Below are 21,126 nucleotides of genomic sequence, written 5' to 3'. Positions count from 1 at the left end.
GGTGGCTGAATGTCCATGACATTCAGCAGTCATGGACATTCAGCCACCGACCTTCGGGTAAGCGTACTCCAAGGCGGCCTTCGAGACACACGACAACGCAAAATCGTCGAGCAGAAATTAATAGCCAAGTTCCGCACCCATGAGGATGGCCTCAACCGGGATCTTGGGTTCATGTCACACTACACGTAACCCCACCAGCGAACAAATGTTATCTGTTTTTAATATAACGGGTCATTGACTGTCTTCCTTATCTCTCTCTCTCTTTTTTTTGGGGGGTTGTATATTCAGTGGCCTTTTAGATGACACCTTTCTGTCTGCCCACTGTGATTGCCTTGGCAACGGGCAGTAATCGCCAGGCTTTGTTCTGTGATCTTAAAATGCAAAGGATTCAAAATTGTCTTTTCCACACCGCCTGAGGAAGGGGAAAGCCCCCGAAAGCTTGTGGGATTAAAAATAAAATCGTTGGACTATAACTTGGTGTTGTAAAATTGTTTACAACTATCTATATAGAAGTCTTACATATAGCACATGTCTGACAGGCACTACACCTCAAGAGTGGTTCACACATATTAGGGCATCACACCTGAAAAGTGCCCGTACACAAAACATCATGATTGGCTTAAATATGATTTTGATAAAAGACCAAGCAATCCCAAACTAGTTAAGTGAATGATGCTGATTGGGTGAAATGCACTTTCTACCAGGAGAAAGCTACCTGTAAGAAAATAGTAATAACTGAAAAATGAAGCAATCACTTCCAAAACTAATGATTAACTACTTTTATCTACTAAATGGTGAGGAAACAGCAACCAATTACCAAGAACCAGAAAACTAGCCAATCAAATCGCTCATAAGATTTTTTTCAAACTGGTTTCAGAGGTCATTTTGATTTCTGAGTAAGCTCAGTTTATACCTGTATGAATAACATATATAACTTACAATTACAGTGACTACATTTTAAAAGTACTTCATTGGCTGTAAAGCGCTTTGGGACGTCCTGAGTTCGTGTAAAGCACTATGTAAATACAAGTCTTCTTTCTTTCTGTGATATAATAAACACACACAAATATTTCCCATTAAACTTTTGTCCCTGTGGCAAATCCCTTCAATGTTTTCATCCAGAGGTCTACCACACTCTTAGGGGCTACAGTTTCATTGCTCCCCTAAACTCAGTTGCCAAGCTGGACTTTGTTATCTGTTTTGCCCCCTTAAAATCGTGTAGATTGCAAATGTGGCAATGGGTTCTATTTTCCTCTGGTTTATAGATCAATGTAGGAAGATTTCTGTTATTTGTTTATTATACACGCATTCATGATTTTGCTTTATAATTTTGGTGTAAATAGCGAACAGCGGAAATCTTCCCTCAATATTTTTTGCTTATTTTGAATTATTTGCCACTTATTTCTGCTTCGTTACTTGATGTTTCTCATTGATTGTTTCTATGGGTTTTTTAAAAGTCTAGCCATTCGTATGTGTATGACGGAGCCGTACTTTCTTCCATTGTTTTGCCTGGTATATAATATACCTCTGTCATTATAACAGCATATCCTATGTCTCACCATGAACAATGTAACAGGTGATCCATCAGTATTTATTGTGGTTGGTGAACTGAATTACATTGAATTTTCTCTGTTAGAAAATTTTACTACAAAGAGCTACTTGAGTTTTAAACATTGAGGAAATACAATGACATGCCTTTTCCTCCATACAATGTAGAAGACTCTTTCAAAATGCTATCGGTGTTAGGTGCAGAATTCCTAACACCTGAAAGCTCAGCTGCCTCAATGCTACCCCCTGCAGTCTGAATATTTCCTGTACCTATAATTAAGAAATCCACAGAATCTTTGCTATCTTCAACAAATCTAGAGCTGCATTGCAGTGAAGCAAATTGAGGACGTGGTTTGAAACCGAGAAGGCTGTGAATTTCTGTGAAGGGTTGGAGTGTCATCACAGATCTGGGCTAAACAACAATTCTTGAACAATTATGAAAAAGGATAGGTGTAGTGTACACTCTATAAATTTAGAAAATTATTTGCTCATATTTTGACCTATTTTGAAATTTAAGCTGATGGTTTAGGGAATAGTAGTGAATATTTTCAAATTTTACCAAACAAATATTAAAAAAAAAAAAAATCTCAGCTGTTTGTGATGTAATATTTCTTCTATTTCCCCATCTCTTGGCCATTGACATTAAAGAAATTTTAAAATTCTGAATGATTTAACTAAGATCTAGTTTGATGTCATTTTTTCTTTAACTCTTTGCATTAGTTCCATGTCAAATTTTCTTACTTGAGACAGATGTTAAACTAATTTGCTGCTAATTAAACTTTTGTATAACCTAGTGATTGGTGTTTGAAAAATGCAGCCATCATAAATTATGTGACTCTTAAAGCCTTCCAGAATTTGAGAAAGGAATGATTGGTTCCTTTGCCAGGCAGCTCTTTGACAGGCTTGTGCTGCCAATTCATTCAGTGCAAATGTCAATGCTACCTATCTATGTTTGTAGCAAACAGAGATAAAAAATTGAAGAAAATAGCTTTGAAAACCCTGTCTTGCATATTGCTTTTTCCATTTGCAGGGAGCCAAGAAAATTTGTGCTGTACAGGGGATCCACTGGATTAGGCTTTAACATCGTTGGGGGTGAAGATGGTGAAGGGATATTTATATCCTTCATCCTGGCAGGTGGGCCAGCAGACCTCAGTGGAGAGTTGCGAAGAGGTGACCAAATTCTATCAGTAAGTCATTTTTTAATTTTTAATAGTTTCTATCATGTTGTTTTCTGTTCAGTAAAAGGTGGAGCTTATCCATAGTGAGCTTTTTGGAGGCAACCTCGACTGCTCTGCGCCTGAGAAAATGGACCGCAGCATGCACGGCAGTCAGGCACCAACCAATTTTGGGAAGGGGTCTGAAGTAGACCTTAGGCCCCTGATTTGCATAGGCAATGGGCTAAAGGCCTGTTTTAGGTGGGTGAACGGACAACTACAGGACACCCCAACCAATATAGCATGAGGTGCATACCCAGTGCGGAATGAGCCCCAGCACGCTCCAGCACATATTTTTAGCCTGATAAATGGGTGCTGCGCAATCCAATTTCTAGGCCTTGGTCCTCTATTTTGATAATTCCTTACTGATATATCTTTTTTTCTCTCTATCTTAAATTGTGCTTCAGAATTAATGTCCAAGCATTACATTTAAATCTGTGAAAATATACGGATGAGAATACTAGATAGGTGGGAGTTGATTTCAAGATACAGATCCACTCGAGTGTTTAAGATGATGATGGCAAACCACCAACAAAGCAAAGTCATTTGTTAGCTATCTGACCCCTAAAATTGGATTACTGATTGTAATCTTCTATTATCCATGCAGTAGTTTTAAAAAAAAATTATTCCATGGATTATTCTGTTCTTTAATAACGCAAAATATTGGGTTACAGTATGAAACCTCAGTTAAAATAGTTTTTTTTCAAATGGTGAATTACAAAGAAATTCTGACCCTGCATCGCTAGAGCTTATATTTTAACTTAAGGTCTGTACATGTAGAAAAATGAATATGAAGAGTGTGAGTAAGGAAACCAGCAATTCTTCCCTCCTAGTGGTTCTAGTTTCTGACCAGTAATGATGTTCCAGTGTCATGTTATTTTAAAGGCACCCTGTGATAAATGTACTGCAGACCTCAAAAGGAATGATGTGATGACAAAGATGCTAGATTTACATTTAGGAAGTGCACACATTTTCCTATTTATCTCTGAGTTGAGCTGCTCACATTACTTTCTTTTGTCCCCATTTTTGCACTAATTTTATATTTTGAAAGTTATACAGGGTTTCCAGAAATTAGAGTAAAATGGCACACACGAAATGCTGCTCATTGTTCGATTTTTCTAATTCCTGCATTTAGGATTATAACATCTGTCTTAAATTCATCATTAATACTATTTTTACCGAGATAGGACTCCACCTATATATTCAGATATAAATCTGTTGGCCTAGTAAAAAAAAATTATATTTTTTTAAATAGGCCTTGGTTACTGCTCAGGCAAACTGTCCACCTTTCTACTCCATCTATACTTAAAGGTATTAATAGGAGAAAATAAAAAATAAATTAGACAGGAACAGGTTCTTCCAGGGGATTTCCTAATGAGGCCCACCAAAAGGGAAACCAGCTAACATAGGCTTCAATTAATCACAAAACTGCCTATCAATAGGCCTCTCCCAGCTGTCCTCACAATTGAAGGTGGGAATATGTACACTGTTGTTTAAATATAATTTAAATAGGTAGGCTGTCAAGGAAACTGGATTTAATGAGAGTGGAAAGAAATTGAAAAATAATCTCACTGTTTTCCATTCCTGAAAAAGACCGCAATTCAATTTAAAAAGGTGAATTTTTTCAGGAATACTGATGCTTGCCAGAAGAGGGCAGCATTCAATCACACGTGCATTTCAGTGCATTGTATTCTTTAGATGATTGTTTATTTCTGTAGGTGATAGAAATTCATGGCATTCTGCATTAACAACAACTACTTGCATTTCGTATAACACCATTCATGTAGGAAAATCTCCCAAGGTGCTTCAATGAAGCGCAGTGAGACAAAAATTAACACCAAGCTATCAGGAGCAGCGACTAAAAGCTTAGTCAAAGAGGTAGGTTTTAAGGAGGATTTTAATGGATAAGAGACAGGTGCAGTGGTTGAGGGAGAAAATTCCAGAGCTTAGGGCCTAGACGTCTAAAGGCACAGCCACCAATGATGGGATGAAGGATACACAACAGGCCAGAGTTGGAGCAGTGCAGAATTCTGGAGGGTTGTACAGCTGGAGGAGGTTACAGAAATAGAGAAATGCAGGCCAGGAAAAGATTTGAACATGAGGATGAGAATTTTAAATTGGAGGCGTTGGGGGACTAAGGGTCAATGTAGATCCGTGAGCGCAGGGGTGATGGGTGAACGGGACTTGGTGCGAATTTGGATACAGGCAGGCTGAATTAGGATAGGCTGAAGTTTATGGATGGTGGAAGATGGGAGGCCACCCAAGAGAGCATTGGAACAGTTGAGTCTGGAGGTGACAAAGATATGAATGAGGGTTTCGGCAGCAGATGGACTGAAGCAGGGTTGGAGATGACCGATGTTACAGAGGTGGAAGTAGGCAGTCTTTGTAATGGAGAGGATATGGGGCAGCATTTTAACACCCGCTATCGGGTGCGTTCCTGGCGGGGAGGCCCCGAAAATCGTGAAATCCCGGAGCGGGACCGGAGCCCGCCTCGAACCCACGCACTTCCAGGTTCCCCGCTGACGCGCCGGCGTGCACGCGCAGCCCCCGCTGGTGGGAATCCCGCAGGCAATTAAAGCCAGCGGGATGCCAGTTGAAAGTATTTATTTGGCTTGTTCAGGTCATTAACTGACCTGATTAAGGGATTATGTGAGGAGGGGTGGGATTTTAGAGCAACCTGGGACTGTTTCCCACACTGGGGGAAACACTCCCAGTTCAAATGGACCTGTTGCAGCTGTCAGCCTGTGGCAGCTGCAAAGGTCCATTTGACAGGTGTGGGGGGAGACCCTCACTCATTGCAGGAGGCCACTCTGTCACTTGGGACAAAGTTTGGCCTGCACCACCCTCCTCCTGACAATCAAAGTCACCAACTTGCACACTTACTCCGGTGTCCAGACACATGTACCTACCTTGCGGACCCCCTCAGATGTACATCTTCCGGATGGGGGCCGCCGTAGCTGCAGTCATGACCTCCTCGGAGGGCGAACAGCATCACCAGCCTCGCCATCCACGCCGTCCACCTCTGACACGTGGAGCTCCACAACAGAGTGCTGTGACACATCCACCTGCACAGCAGGAGGGAGGGCTACCGCAGAGAGAGATGCGTCGCAGAGGCACTACCCTTGCCACAGGGTCCACAGACCGAGGCTCAGCTTCCTGGACCTCTCTAAGCAGCAGTGCACACGGAGGCTCAGAGTCACTCGACATGTAGTCGTGGACATCTGCAGCCTCCTTCATGTCAAGCTGCTCCCGGCTGGCCCGAGCACCATCTTCTTACCTGTCGCTGTCAAAGTCACCACTGCCCTCAACAACCTCTCCTCCGCATCCTTCCAGGGTGCAACCGGGGACATCGCCGACGTCTCTCAGCCGTCTGCACAAAAGAGCCCTGCAAATACACCTACACCCACTCTGCAGTGACACAATGGGTGGCATCAGTTGTGGGTCTTCATTGTGATCCTCAGGAAAGGGCATTATTGCACAGACCAGACAAGATTCGCGAAGACATGGCAGTAGTGGTGCCAATATAATATGTGATGTGAATTGGTCAGAAATTCAATATAAGTAACAACCATGACAAACCCTCAAACACCCTTGTGCATCCCCTTCGTGCTCACGACACGTTTGCCTTACGCTGCCTACTGCACATATGTGATGCATGCCCTGTGGCTGCAGCACAGGTAGTGGCAGGTTGAGTGAGGCTGACTGTGAAAGAGATGCATGAGAGGGTGAGTACGAGATAGAGCCATGAGATTGTATGGGGATTGGGTTGAGTGGTGGTGGCGGGATGGGTACTGGCGAGGTGAGTAAGTGCAGGTACGATGAGGATGAGGTTTGAATGGGTATGAGGGGTGATGTGACAGAGTAGTGTTGGCAGTGCAGAAGGAGATGTGGGGTGGGGGCAGTGATGTGGCAGACGGAGTGTAGGAGAAAGAGTAAGTGTACTCACTTTGGCTGACCTACTGAGGTCATTGGAGCGCCTCCTGCACTGTATGCAGGTGGGCGACATGTTGGTGGTGCTGGTGACCTCCTCTGCCACCTCGAGCCAGGTCTTCCTGGTGGCAGAGGCAGGCCACTTCCTCTCGCCCGCCGGGAGGAAGATCTCTGTCCTCCCCCTCCTCCTCACCCCATGTATTGATACCTGGAGTGAGGCATCATTAAACTGGGAGCAGCCTTCCCCCTGGGCTGCTCCATGCTGTGATTTTTTCTGTTTGTTGCAGCATCTGTCAGTGGAGGACTGTCCCTTTAAATAGAGCTCCTCCAGCTGACAGATCTTACTGCGCATGCGCAGTCCGCCCGACGCGCAGATCAGCAGTGGGGATCCCGGAGGACCAGGTAAGTGGATCCAATTAGTGGATTGTATGCTACAATCGCGCGGGGAGCTGACTAATTTCACCTGGGGCGTTACCCACGCGCCCGATAGCCTCCCCGCCAAGAACCCACAGCCCTGCTAACATCGGGCCCATGGTGTCAGAAACTCAGCTCAGGATCAAATAGCACACAGAGGCTGTTTACATTTGGCCGGGGAGGGAGATGCAAATCTCCCACGTCTCATGCTCCAGGAGGCCGGGCAATTCTCCCCCCGTTTCGGCCCCCACACCCCGATTCTCGCCCAGAGTTCAAATCGGCCCTCTTGTTTTCAGACTTGGGCAGTTTGGCAACAAAATAAATGCAAAATGTCCTACTTACTAGAGCACTGACTAATATTGATATTCTAAACAATGGTCCAATAAAGCATCTGCTTAAAGTTGAACATCTGTACGGGCCTGTCTGAATAGTGGTTGAAAGTGAGCAATGTTAACAGCTAAATTTTGTATATATGAAGCCATAAACTGGAGCAACATCAGTAGTTGCTTTGTAAAAATAATGGTTATAGGATTGCTACTAGTTACAGGTAAGATATCAGACATCACACCTATTATTACCGGTTACATGTAGATTTTCAGTGAGTTATAGTACGCTGAGTATATTGACAGGAAATGAGAACTTCCTCTTTTGCTGACGAGCGGGACACCGATCTTGCTCTGTATGCGCATTGTAGGTCACCAACTGCTCGTAAACACCGCGCTGGACCCTCCTCGCTGTCATTCACTACAAGCGCAACCTGGAGTCCGATGACTGAGCACCAAAAATGCAACCAATGCAGGAGAGCAGACAGAAGCCCGCAGGAAGTGGGAGCCCGGGGAGGGGGAAGCAGGAGCATAGTGGGGGGTGGGGGAGCTGGAGCCCCAGGGGTAAAATCAGGAGTGCGGGGTGGGTTGTGGGGGGGGGATAACCAGGAGCACGGGGTGGGGGGAGGGAAAGCAGAAGCAAGAGCCCGAGGGGGAGGGGAGGAGCAGGAGCCCTGTGGAGGGGAAAGCAGAAGCCGAATGGCGGAGGCAGGAGCACAGTGGGGGGGTTGTGGAAGCCCGGGGGGGAAGCAGGAGCCCCAAGGAGGGCGAACAGGTGCGAAGGGCGAGGGGGTGGTGAAGCAGGAGCACGGTGAGGCGAAAGCAGGAGCACGGGGGCAGGGGGGAAGCTGGAGTACGGGGGAAGCAGGAGCACGGGGGAAGCAGGAGCACGGGGGCAGGGGGGAAGCTGGAATATGGGGGCAGGGGGGAAGCTGGAGTACGGGGGAAGCAGGAGTACGGGGGAAGCAGGAGTACGGGGGAAGCAGGAGCAAGGGGGGGATGGTGGGAAACATGGGCCCATTAGGGGAGGCAAGAGCACAGAGTGGGGGATGAGCAGGAGCATGGGGGGGAGCAGGAGGCCCGCGGAGGGGGAGCCAGGAGCAGGCGCAGGGTGCGAGGGTGGGAAAGCAGGAGCACGGGTGCGGGTGGGAGAGCAGGAACGCCGGGGAGGGGTGGTGGGGGAGCCAGATCCTGGAGGGGGAAGCAGGAGCTTGGGGTGGGGGGAGGGGGGAGTAGATCATGGAGGCGGGGAGGGGGGGGTCGGTGAGAACATAATCCAGAACTTGGGGGGGGGGTTGGGGAGGGGGAGGATGAAGAACAGGAATGTGGTCCAGCTAGGGAGATAGGGGGAGGAGAACGTGAGCCATCTCCCTAGCTGGACCACGTTCCTGTTCTTCATCCTCCCCCTCCCCCCCCCCCCCCACCCCGTTAGACCTCGATCACACTCCTGAGCATGAACGCCAGCAAGCTGATTTCTCGGAAAGTCCGGCGCATGCACGGCAAGTGACGTCAGTGTCACTATTCGCTTTGTGATGTAAAAGGTGACCCCTGCCCCCACTTTCTACCCAATAAACCTGGAAATAATCCATGGCACACACACAATGCCCCATCAGTCATCGCAGCTCTCTCCCACATGTTTAGTTTGACTGAGCGGTTAGTGACAATGTCGGTTTTCGATCGACCCATGACGTCCTTCTGTATATGCGCTGGGCCACCCGATGACATCATTCTCAGCGCATGCTAAAAAGCTACGGCTCCGCTAGTGACGTCACTTCCAATGACATCATCCTTGCCCGTTCTTTTTGAACGAAATGCACCTCACAAAACCAACCTTACAGCTCAAATTATGTAGAATAGTCAATGTTGTTGATTCCCTTGTACAGTGCTGGTCACTGAGGCACAAGGGAGCTAATGATGTGCTGTGGCCAGTGCAGAGGAAAGCCACAAGGAGGCTCGCTAGTATAGGAGAAAACAACGTGGATTCAGATGTAGGAATGATATCAAGAAATCTTCACACAAAGAGGGATCAATACTTGATTCAAGGTGAACCAAATGGCCTTGCTCATCCATAGTTATTTTGTGATTTTTTTTTGAATGAAGAAGAGAAGGAGCAATGGAAGGAGGATGAGCAGCAACAGATACACATAACCCAACTGGCAGAGCAGCTGTAGGAATGAAGAGGAGGCACTGTGCAGTTTATATTGCCTGCAATTCCCAACAGCTATCGTCAATATTCCAAAAGATACTGTGCGTTATCTGCAGCTGTGGAGTAGACGGCAATGCTGCTGTCCGTTGGTCCCATACCTGTCTGCCACCTTTCCCGCAACTCCTTGGCCCGTAAATTGCTCCAAGCGGCAAACAAACGGCGCTCACCACTCCATAGATTTATACTCACCCATTAACTTACCGCGGTCTTTGCTGTGGGAACTTCCTCTAATAGGAAGCTGAGAAGAGCCCAGCGTTAACTCCAGGGGAGTGAGGACCTGTGGAAGAAGCAAGAGGAGCAATCTCTCCCCTCGACCAATCAGATTGCAGCATCCTTGACGCGTCAAAACCTTGAAGTACAGGCTGCAACATAAAAACCAGGAAGTGAAAGTTACAACAATAAGATCATTTGTAAAAACAGTTATAGACAGCAAAAAAAGAGGGTGAGAAATAACGAATTAAATAAAAGAGACAGATGGAAAAAGTAAAAAAAAGTTAAAATTTTTTGAACATTTTTTTTAATGACCAAAATCTATTAAAATAAGGAATAATGAGACTCCACGTTTTTAAAAGTTAATTTTTAGTTGATCGGCAGTCATTAAAACTTACCGCACTGTTAAAACATAGTTCAGACCTGGTATATTTAAGCGCCCTGTTTTGTAACGATATTAGTTAGTTTCCAGCTGGGCAGAAGAGCAAATAGGCGCTGGCATATTGATTCTGTTGATTGCAGCCGGCGATATCCCTTTAAGGCGAACCTGTCAGATCGCAAGCGAACCAGGAAGATTAAGTTCCAGATTTCTGCGTCTGTCTGTGCATGTGCAAAAGCTGGAACTTGCTTTTTCATTTGGCCACTATCAATGGTTGGCGCTGTTGAGCTCACCATTCTTTTTAAAGCAATTTCTGGCCCCATGTTTGAACCTCTCCGATCAGGTTTTGGCCCTAATCAAAGTCAATAGTGACATCCTCTGTGACTGTGGCCTCATCTTTATTTCAGTAGTTTTTAAATACAATTAACCACACAATCCTTCTCCAATGCCTCTTTTCCGTTGTCTAGCTGAGTGGGAATACCCTTGTTTTGTTCCACTATCACCTACCAGTCCTAGCCAGGGAATCTCCTCCAATGGCTTCTCTTCCTGCCCCTGTACCATTACCTTTGGAGTCCCCCAAGGATCTATCCTTGCCCCATCCTATTTTCATCAACATGCTGCCCCTTGACAATATCATCCGAAGGTATGACATCAGGTTCCACTTGTATGCTGATGACACCCAGCTCTACCTCACAACCACCACCTGTCTAGACCGCTCCACTGCCTCTGTGTCACCAGTCTGCTTGTTCAACATCTAGTCTTGCAAATTCCTCCAATTACACATTGGGAAGACCAAAGGCATTTTCTTCGGTTCTCGCCACAAACTCCGTTCCCTCATTAATGATTGCAGCCCCCTCCCTCGCCACTGTCTCAGGCTGAAGCAGACTGTTCACTACCTCTGCATCCTAATTGACCCTGAGCTGAGCTTCCGACCCCATATCCTCTCTATCACAAAGACCACCTACTTCCACCTCCACAATATTGTCCGTCTCTGCCCCTAAGCTCATCTGCTGCTGAAAGCCTCATCCATGCCTTTGTTACTTCCAGACTTGACTATTCCACCTCAATATACTTGAGCTCATCCAAAACTCTGCAAACTCGCAGAAAGTCTCGTTCACCCATCACCCATGTGCTCGCTGACCTACATTGGCTCCCGGTTCACCGACACCTTGATTTTTAAAATTCTTAACTTCATGTTGAAATTCCTCCATGGCGTCACTCCTTCCTACCTAAATTTGGTAGCATCAGTGCTGGGCGTTCCCTGAACTCGGTAATGTCAGCGCTGTATGTTCTCTGAACTCGGTAGTGTCAGCACTGTATGTTCTCTGAACTCGGCAGTGTCAGCACTTTGCGTTCTCTGAACTCGGTAGTGTCAGCGCTGGGCGTTCCCTGAGCTCGATAGTGTTAGCACTGGTCGTTCCCTGAACTCAATAGTGTTAGCACTGTGCCAATAATGAATTACCTTTTTTCCAACACTGGTGTAAATAGACGCGACCGTTATTGTATTACTGTTGGTTATGAAGGGAATCTGAGTGTTACCAGTATTACTATTAGTTATTGGTGTCAGTTCGGTGAGTTACTATCAGCTACTGGTGGAATCAAAGTTCCTCCCGCCTCTGGTTTCCTCCCTGCGAATCTCTTTCCCCCACCTCCGGTTTCCACTCTTCCCCGCCCTCAGTAGCCATTCTCCACCTGCTCGTGGATGGCCTCCAGGCTCTTGGAAATTCTTTCACAACAGCTGCTGTTGTGAAACCATGAGAAAAAATACTCAACTACAGGTGACCCAACCTTTACTATAAATACTATAACATTTGCAGATGTCACGCGGTCAGACATCACATGGTCAGAACATCATGTGGTTAGAACGTCATGTGATCAAACCTCCAGGAATGCCTCCAACCAGAATTGGCAACTCTAATTAGAACATAAGGCAGAATCCATACGGATAGAGGCACAATTAACAATATGATTTACAGGCCACCAAGCAGTGGAGATGACATGGGATGGGCATTTATTGCCCATCCCATGAGATCAAGGGGGAAATCTGGAAACAGCTCAGAGAAATAAAAGAATAACAGAACAATAATAATGGGTGATTTTAACTGTCCCAAGATAGACGGGGATAAAGGTTATACATGTGGTCAAAGTGGGGACGATTTTTAGAATAGATCCAAGACTGATTTCCAGAAGTTTGTTTCTGGTCCAACACGAAAAGAAGCATTATTTGATTTAGTTCTGCAAAGTGAAGTGGGGCAAATAATTGATGTGAGAATAGAATAGTTGGAAAATAGCGACCACAACATAGGTTCAATATGAAAATAGAAAAGAATAATGAAGAGTCAAAGGTAAGGGTGCTGGACTGGATAAAGGCAAGTTCATTGAGTTAAGAATGGTTAGCAAACTGGGTGATAAATCAGCAATGGAGAAACTTCAAACATGAAATGGATAGAATGCAAAATAGATTTATTGCTACAAGGTAAAAATAGAGTGCATCAAAGGAAAGAGTTGGATAAATAGGGAGATTAAAACTAAACTTAAACTTAAGAGAGGCATTCGATAAAGCTAGGTCTAACAACATCATGAAGAATATAGGAAGTGTAGTGCGGAAATGAAAAGAGAGATTAGAAGAGCCAAAAGGAAATATGAAAAAGTAATGGATAAAATAAAAGGAAATAGTAAGGACTTTTATAACCAAATAAGAACTAAAAGAGTAATTAAAGAGAGAGTAGGACCACTCAGAGGAAGGAGGGAATATAACTTTTTTAATATTCATTCTCGGGATATGGATGTCGCTGGCAAGGTCAGCATTTATTGTCCATCCCCTAGTTGCCCTTGCAAAGATGGTCATGGGCCTTTTTCCTGAACCGCTGCAGTTCGCGTGATGAAGGTACTTCCACAATGCTGTAAGGTAGGGAGTTCCAGGATTTTGACCCAGCGATGATGAGGGAACGGTGATACATGTCCAAGTCAGGGTGGTATGTGACTTGAAGGGGAACTTGGAGGTGATGGTGTTCCGTGCACCTGTTGCCCTTGTCCTTCTAGTTGGTGGAGGTCGCGGGTTTGGGCGATGCTGCCAAAGAAGCCTCTGCAACTTGCTGCAGCGCATCCTGTAGATAGTACACACTGCAGCCACGGTGCACTGATGGTGGAGGGAGTGGATGTTTAAGCTGGTGGATGGATTGCCAATCAAGCAGACAGCTGGATGATGTCAAGCTTTTTGAGTGCTGTTGCAGCTGTGCCCATCCAGATAAGTGGAGAGTATTCTAATTGTTTAGGATCAAGGTATGGCAGAGCTATTAAACAAATATTTTGCATCGGTTCTTGCAAATAATGGTGGAAGTGAGAATGTACTAGAGGAGGAAGTGGAACAATTTTTAGAGATAAAAGAAATACCAAAACCCAGGTTGGATATGTCACCAGGCCCTGATGTCATGCACCCTATTCATTGAAGGACATCGGAAAGAAGATAGCAGAACCTCTGATTACAACTTTTCAATTCTCCTTAGATATGTAAATTATGCCACGAGACTGGAGGATAGCCAATGTAACATCTTTGTTCAAGAAAGGAGAGAAGGATAAATTGGGTAACAATAAACCAGTTAATCTAACATCAGTTGCAGACAAGTGTTTAGAATCCATAATAGTTCAAATAAGATTAATGAGCATTTAGAAATGGATGGGGTAATATAGGCCAGCCAACACAATTTTTTCAAGCCAAATGGTGTTTGATAGTAGTTTTATTTTCAAGAAGTGACTGATTGGATTGATAACTGTAGTGAATATGGATTTCAGAAGCCATTCAATAAGGTATCTTACAGTAGGTTTGTTACAAAAATTCAGGTGTAAGCTATAAGGGCAAATATCGCAGCATGGATAGGAAACAAGGGGTTAGCGTTAATGAGCATTGGTCAGATTAGAGAAGGGTTACGAACGTACAGACATATGAAAAATAAAAGACAGGAAAAGGCCTACTGGTCCATCTGACCTGTCCTATACAGACATCACAATACATACACTCCTCACTCAACATGAAGCCATGTAATCTCCTGGGAGAGGCAAAAAAACAGAAAGAAGTCCAGGCCAATTAGAGGGGGAAAAAAATCTGGTAAATTCCAATCCGGCCCCTTAGGGTTTTGGATCTAGTCCAGGAGACCACCCTGGCCCTGATTATGTTACCTACCTCTTGTACAAGGTGATCTCTACCCCAGCCAGAAACAAGACCAGCTCTCGCTTGAAGGAATTCAGCGAATCAGCGTTCACTGTACGAACCGGCAACCTGGTGCGCAAGTCCACTTTTCTTTGGGAAAAGAAGAACCTCCTAACATCTAACCTAGTTCTGCCCTTACATAACTTGTAAGAGTGACCACTGGTCCTTCCTAACCTATTCAAGGTAATTAAAATTATAGAAGGATTTGATAGGGTAGATAAAGAGATTCTATTTCCTCTGGTGGGAGAATCCAGAACAAGAGGGCATAATCTTAAAATTAGAACCAGGCTATTCAGGAGTGAAATCAGGAAGCACTTTTCATACAAAGGGTAGTAGAAATCTAGAACTCTTTCCCCCAAAAGAATGTGAATGCTGGGTCAATTGAAGCTTTCAAGACTGAGATGGATAGATTGTTGTTAGGTAAGAATATCAAGGGATTTGTGCAAAGGCAGTTAAATGGGGTTGAGTTACAGATCAGCCATGATCTAATTGAATGGTGGAACAGGTTCAAGGGGCTGAATGCCTACTCCTGTTCCTATGTTCCACGAATCTTTTGTGGACTGTATCTTGTTTCCTGAAAGGGTATAAATATTAATCCTCTCTGCTTTTTTTAGAAACATGTATGTCAAACCTTTGAGCTTCTCAGCTTGAATGATTTTAAACTCCTGTCTTGAAAGACAGCAGTGTTTGTTGCTCTAGCCTCTGTCCATAGGATAAGCAGAATCCAAACACTAGTCATTGATCAATCCTATCAGATCTAGCGTTCTAATCGAATTGTTTTTAGGCTCCATCCTTAGTGTCCACCAAAGATACTATTCCATTTTTGCCTCCATCCTTCTTATTCACCTTCTTGCTAATTGGATCTAAATAGTTGATTCCATTACATTGATGCATATAAAAAACTTCTGGTTTTTATGTTGATCATACTGAATCTCTCTGAGAATCTTCTCAGCTCTTTGCAGCCTATAGTCCTAAAGTCCTGGACAAGGCTATTTCCAAACAATGATTAGCAAAGTTATTAGGAAAGTGTATCCTCTTCAATTACTATCTTACCAGTAGGAAGCCTTAGTCAAAGGTCATTCCACTAAACCTACTTCCACCTCATGTGCCCTTTGAGAGTATTTATAAGATTGAAAGTTTACAAATCCATATGCCTTTAGAAAACATTACTATTTGTACTTAGCAGCTGTGAATGATTTACATTTTGAAAGGTCCTTCCTGACAGCTGCAGCTTCCGTTCCCCTGCTAGGACTTCTCTCCTCCTCTAATTTTATTACTTTTCTATAGTGTATGACATTGAAAATGAAGGATATCTCAGTTTGAAAAATGAAGACTACCTGCCACGTAGGCAGGCTTTCTTTTAGCTCATCATGCCCTTTGCTTCCACAGACCACTCACCATGGATTCTCTTTCATTTATTTAATCCTCAAAGGAAATTTCTCCAAAACCCCCATCCAGAAGGTAGTCAAAACTCCAAACATCTTTCTCTGCTTATCCCTTTATTATTCAACACAGAAGTTAACTGTGTTCCAACAATGACAATTGGTCCTAGCAGCAGTGGAAGAATTGAGGATGATTTACTTCTCACAACTGCCCTGTTTACATTTAAAAGTGAGGCGGTAGTGGGATAAAAATGAAGCGCCCTGCCCACCTGAATCAAAAATCGCCGCCATTATGTTCCATGAAATGTTTGTATTTATCTCTGTGACGTTCAATGCCAATTCTAACCAGATATTTATCAAGCTTTTTTGAGGGAATCAATTAACATGGCTGGAATTGCATCCGTTATGAATTTTTTTTATTCTCTGTCTTTTTGTATGTGCATATTTTGTATATGTATATATATATATATATATACTTGGCTTGTTAGTTTTACCTTCTGGTTCTGCCCTTTCAGTGCAAATTAAATAGCATTTTGCATTTATGTTATCTGTGCCTGTCGGCATTTTAAAGACCGTGATCATTTCCCTTTTCAATCTTCTTTTCTCCAATTAAAATAAATTCTATACTATGTGTTTCTCTTCATAAGTTAGATCCATAAGTCCCAGAGTCTTACTATTTGTTGTTTTCACAACTCTCTTCAGTGCATCTTTTTGAAGGTAGGATGATACCCCAAGTTGCACTAAGTATTTTAAATATGACTTCACTAATGATCTGTGCAAGGTTCTGATTTGCAGTGAAATGCTCCAGCATTTGTTTTGCTTCGATGATAATAGTTCATGTAAATTAATATCGTTGTATATTGTGATTAGATGAGTTGCTGATTTTGAACAATATTACCTTAAAGCATTTCACACTTTAAAGCTACTAAGGAGTAATTTTAATATTGACTTATATTTAGAAATAAAACACGATTTGTGCTACATAAATCTTGCAACTTTGTGAAATTCTGATTTCAAACAAAGTCAAACTTCAAATAAAGGTACAAATTTCTAATTTCTAATCCCAAATCTGGTGCCCTGTTTTACAAACTAGAACACTGCTCATAGGTGTAGGATATTTTAATCTATGTTTGTTTACTGAAGTGATCCCAGTCTTCAGTGCATGGTAGTTCCCATGGCTTTTCCATGTTCTTTGTTTATCTCTGTCAGTTTATTGATTGTAGTAATGTATGTGTAATATATTTGTAGAGGGTATATGGGGAATGGTGACTTCCAAAAATAAAGCCCTGGATGGCATGTTCCATCTAGTTAGTTATGTCAACTAGGATGCAAATGTTCTATTTTTCATAAATTGGCTAGTTTCTGCTGGGTATTTTATGTCGTAATTTGTTTGGTAAAAGAATACATTTTAAACCATTTTAATTTAAATTTGAACTAATTTTGAATGGAGGTACCAGTGCAGATCTATGGATAGGATGCGGATTGTCATATTGTCCCCCGAAAATCCGCAGGGACAACATCCTGGTGTCATTGCCATTGGGAACCATTGCATTTACCCCACCAGAGTATTCATTGTTGAAGGAGGTTCCAACATCAAAATACTAATGGCAGGCTCCCGGGCAGGCCCCATATATGCCAGTCAAAAGGACGATGCGCTAGGTAAACTGGTGCCCAATAGATTCTCCGGCCAGGGATGAAGGCACTCCCAACTTGGAGCCTCCTCTCCCAGACATTTTCTCGTTGACACGGGTCTCCTTGTTTGGGGCAGGAGAAGGCCCGGTCCCAGCCTAATTTCCAGCCCTTCCACCGCATCCCTATCAGACTTATGGCAGGAGTGCACTGGGAGGGCCGCAGACTCTCGATCCCATTGTTTGAAGCAATCCAGTAAAACTGTTGTGCTCGATATCTCTCTGTTTGCGTGGATGCTCCATAGTGAGGATGTGTTAGCATTTAATTGTGATCAGCTGCTTGATGCATTGTTGAGTAGTAACTCATTACTCATTGAGTAGCATTGCATTCTAGCGGTATGGCCCACCAAGCTGAAACTCATGTTTTATAAATATTTTTAGTGTAAGTTCTGTGATAAGTCTGTAAATCCTAATTTTGCTTTTTTCATCAATTTTTTTCAGACTTACCATCTAGTCTGTTTATGTGTAACATGACACCACTTGTGGAACAGAAATCACATTAGAACAAAAACTGGATAATTGAACCTATGTAATTAACTTCTTTTGCTGTCTTGTATCTAGGTAAATGGCATCGATCTCCGTGTTGCAACACACGAGCAGGCTGCAGTGGCTCTAAAGGGGGCAGGCCAGACTGTGACTATGATTGCTCAATACAGACCTGAAGGTAAGAACTCTGACCTGAACTAAACTGTCTTTAAGGATAATTGCATTGATGTTTGTTTGATGAGCTTAGTATATTGATAACTAGTCAAGTTTTAGGCAAGTGTAACTTTATTGCCAAGACTCCAGGGAGAATGGAAAAGTAAAACTATTATCAAAGCAGGGTTATGTAAGGATTGAAGGATTAAGCTTTGAAAATCCAGTGATATGTGGCAGCCAAAGACAGGATGTGACTTTCTTTTTCTGAAGTGGTTTCCATTGAGATTTTTTGACTTCAATGAAAGAAACTTGTCTTTTGTATGTTTAGTGTTTGAATTCAAAATATTGTGGATGTGGAAAAATGAAACTTCAGTTTTGTAGAGCAAAAGAGGAAGAAGGTTCAATGTCTGAAAATATATCAAGCTAGAAGAAGCTTATTCTTTTAATTTATTTTCTAATTACTGATATATATGATTTCAAGTATTAAAAATATATTTCTGTGAGGAGGAAAGACTCCACAAAAAGGGTGAACCAACCATGGCTAACTAAGGAAGTAAAGGATGGTATCAGATTAAAAGAAAAAGCATACAACTTGGCAAAGATTACTGGTAAGCCCAAAGATTGGGAAAGCTTTAAAAACCAGCAAAGGATGACTAAAAGAATAATTAAAAGGGAGAAAATAAATTATGAGCGTAAACTAGCAAGTAATATAAAAACTGATAGTAAAAGCTTCTACAAGTATATAAAAAGGAAGAGCGTAGCTAAAGTTAACATTGGTCCCTTAGAGGATGAGACTGGGGAAATAATAATGGAAAACAAGGAAATGGCAGAGGAATTGAACAGATATTTTGTATCTGTCTTCACAGTGGAAGACACTAATAACATACCAATAATAGTAGATAATCAAGGGGCACAGGGGAGGGAGGAACTAAAAACAATCACTATCACTAGAGAAAAAGTACTAGGTAAACTAATGGGTCTAAAGGCTGACAAGTCCCCTGGACCTGATGGCTTGCATCCGAGGGTCTTAAAGGAAGTGGCTACAGAGATAGTGGATATATTGGTTGTAATCTTCCAGAATTCACGAGATTCTGGAAAGGTCCCAGTGGATTGGAAAACTGCAAAAGTAACACCCCTATTCAAGAAGGGAGTGAGACAGAAAGCAGGTAACTATTGACCAGTTAGCCTAACATGTGTCATTGGGAAAATGCTAGAATCCATTATTAAGGAAGTAGTAGCAGGACATTTGGAGATTCATAATACAATCAAGGAGAGTCAACATGGTTTAAGGAAGGGGAAATCGTGTCAGACAAATTTCTTAGCGTTCTTTGAGGAAGTAACGGGCAGGGTGGATAAAGGGGAACCAATGGATGCAGTATATTTGGATTTCCAAAAGGATCAGTGCCTCAGGGATCAGTGCTGGGGCCTCAACTATTTACAGTTTACAATATTCATTAATGACTTGGATGAAGGAACAGAGTTTATTGTGGCCAAATTTGCTGATAATACAAAGATAGGTGGAAAAGCAAGTTGCGAGGAGGACACAAAGTGCAGGTTAAGCGAATGGGCAAAAATTTGGCAGATGGAATATAATGTGGGAAAATGTGAAGTCATCCACTTTGGGAGAAAAAATAAAAAAACAAAATATTATTTGAATGGAGAAGTACAACAAAATGCTGTGGTACAGAGGGTGTCCTCGTACATGAAACATAAAAAGTCAACATACAGGTGCAGCAGGTAATCCAGAAGGCAAACAGAATATTGGCCTTTATTTCTAGGGGGATGGAGTATAAAGGCAGGGAAGTTGTGCTACAACTGTACAGGGTGCTGGTGAGACCACACCTGGAGTACTGTGTACAGTCCTGGTGCCCTTATTTAAGGAAGGATATACTTGCATTGGAGGCAGTTCAGAGAAGGTTCACTAGGTTGATTCCGGGTATGGAAGGGTTGTCTTATGAGGAAAGATTGAACAGGTTGGGTCTATACTCATTGGAGTTTAGAAGAATGAGAGAAGATCTTATTGAAACATACAAGATTCTGAGGTGACTCGATAGGGTAGATGCTGAGCGGATGTTACCCCTCATGGGGGAATCTAAAACTAGGGGGCATAGTCTCAGAATAAGGGGTCGCCTGTTTAAGACAGAAATGAGGAGGAATTTCTTCTCCCAGAGGCTCGTGAATCTTTGGAATTCTTTACCCCAAAAAGCTGTGGAGTCTGAGTGATTGAGTACATTCAAGGCTGAGTTAGAAAATTTTTGATCAGCAAGGGAGTCAAAGGATATGGGGAAAGGGCGGGAAAGTGGAGTTGAGGTAAAAATCAGATCAGCCATGATTTCATTAACTGGCAGGGCAGGCTTAAAAGGCCAAATGGCCTACTCCTGCTCCTATCTCTTATGGTCTTAACCCAATTTACCACCATAAACTTTCTGCTGAGCTCTAAACTAAATTACAAAGGATAGAAATCCCGCAATTTTTTTGGATGGGGCGGAACTGTGATGGAGTAGGACTTCCATCCACTGTTGTGACCAGCCACTGACCCATCCCAAATCCTGGGGACATAGTCATTTAAATATTCGAGATGGACATCTGCGCTGGTAGAGTAACCACAAAGGAGGCAGTTCTCGGAGTGGCACATGCCTCTCTGTGGGCCGAGAATAGCATTAAAAATCTTTTTAATCTTCTCACCCAAAAATGCAGGGCAGCTATTCAATGGATTGACTACCATTCTCTTCACCTCTGTTGTGATCTACGCTTGATTTCTGCAGGCGTAGGTTCTGCTGGACCTATCAGGGGTCCTTTGAGTGGAATTCCCAGGGAAGCCCCAAAATGCTGGAGAAACAAAATTGATGTAAGCATAAGAAGTGCCCCCCCACCATTATTTCCTACCAGTAAGTCAATGGGCCAGAAACTTGGGTCCATGTTCTCCCCTAAATTTATGGCCCTGCCACTAGAAGTAAGCCCCAATTGCACCTCCTTCCTCCTGTTT

At 43.2% G+C, this 21,126-nt stretch overlaps 1 protein-coding gene across 4 annotated transcripts in view; it reads left to right on the top strand.

The window, feature by feature from the left end:
* The window catches only part of dlg2 (discs, large homolog 2 (Drosophila)), an 861,897-nt gene that overhangs the window by 566,506 nt on the left and 274,265 nt on the right, over positions 1 to 21,126 (top strand). For all 4 annotated transcript variants that reach the window (XM_067986281.1, XM_067986283.1, XM_067986282.1 and 1 more), the window contains 2 exons: positions 2,579 to 2,735; positions 18,063 to 18,165. In XM_067986281.1, coding sequence (XP_067842382.1) covers positions 2,579 to 2,735; positions 18,063 to 18,165 — 260 coding nt within the window. The remainder of the gene's footprint in view (positions 1 to 2,578; positions 2,736 to 18,062; positions 18,166 to 21,126) is intronic.

The sequence above is a fragment of the Heptranchias perlo genome, chromosome 6 (genome assembly GCF_035084215.1).
Source record: "Heptranchias perlo isolate sHepPer1 chromosome 6, sHepPer1.hap1, whole genome shotgun sequence".
NCBI lineage: Eukaryota > Metazoa > Chordata > Chondrichthyes > Hexanchiformes > Hexanchidae > Heptranchias > Heptranchias perlo.
This window is presented reverse-complemented; position numbering and strand designations above follow the sequence as displayed.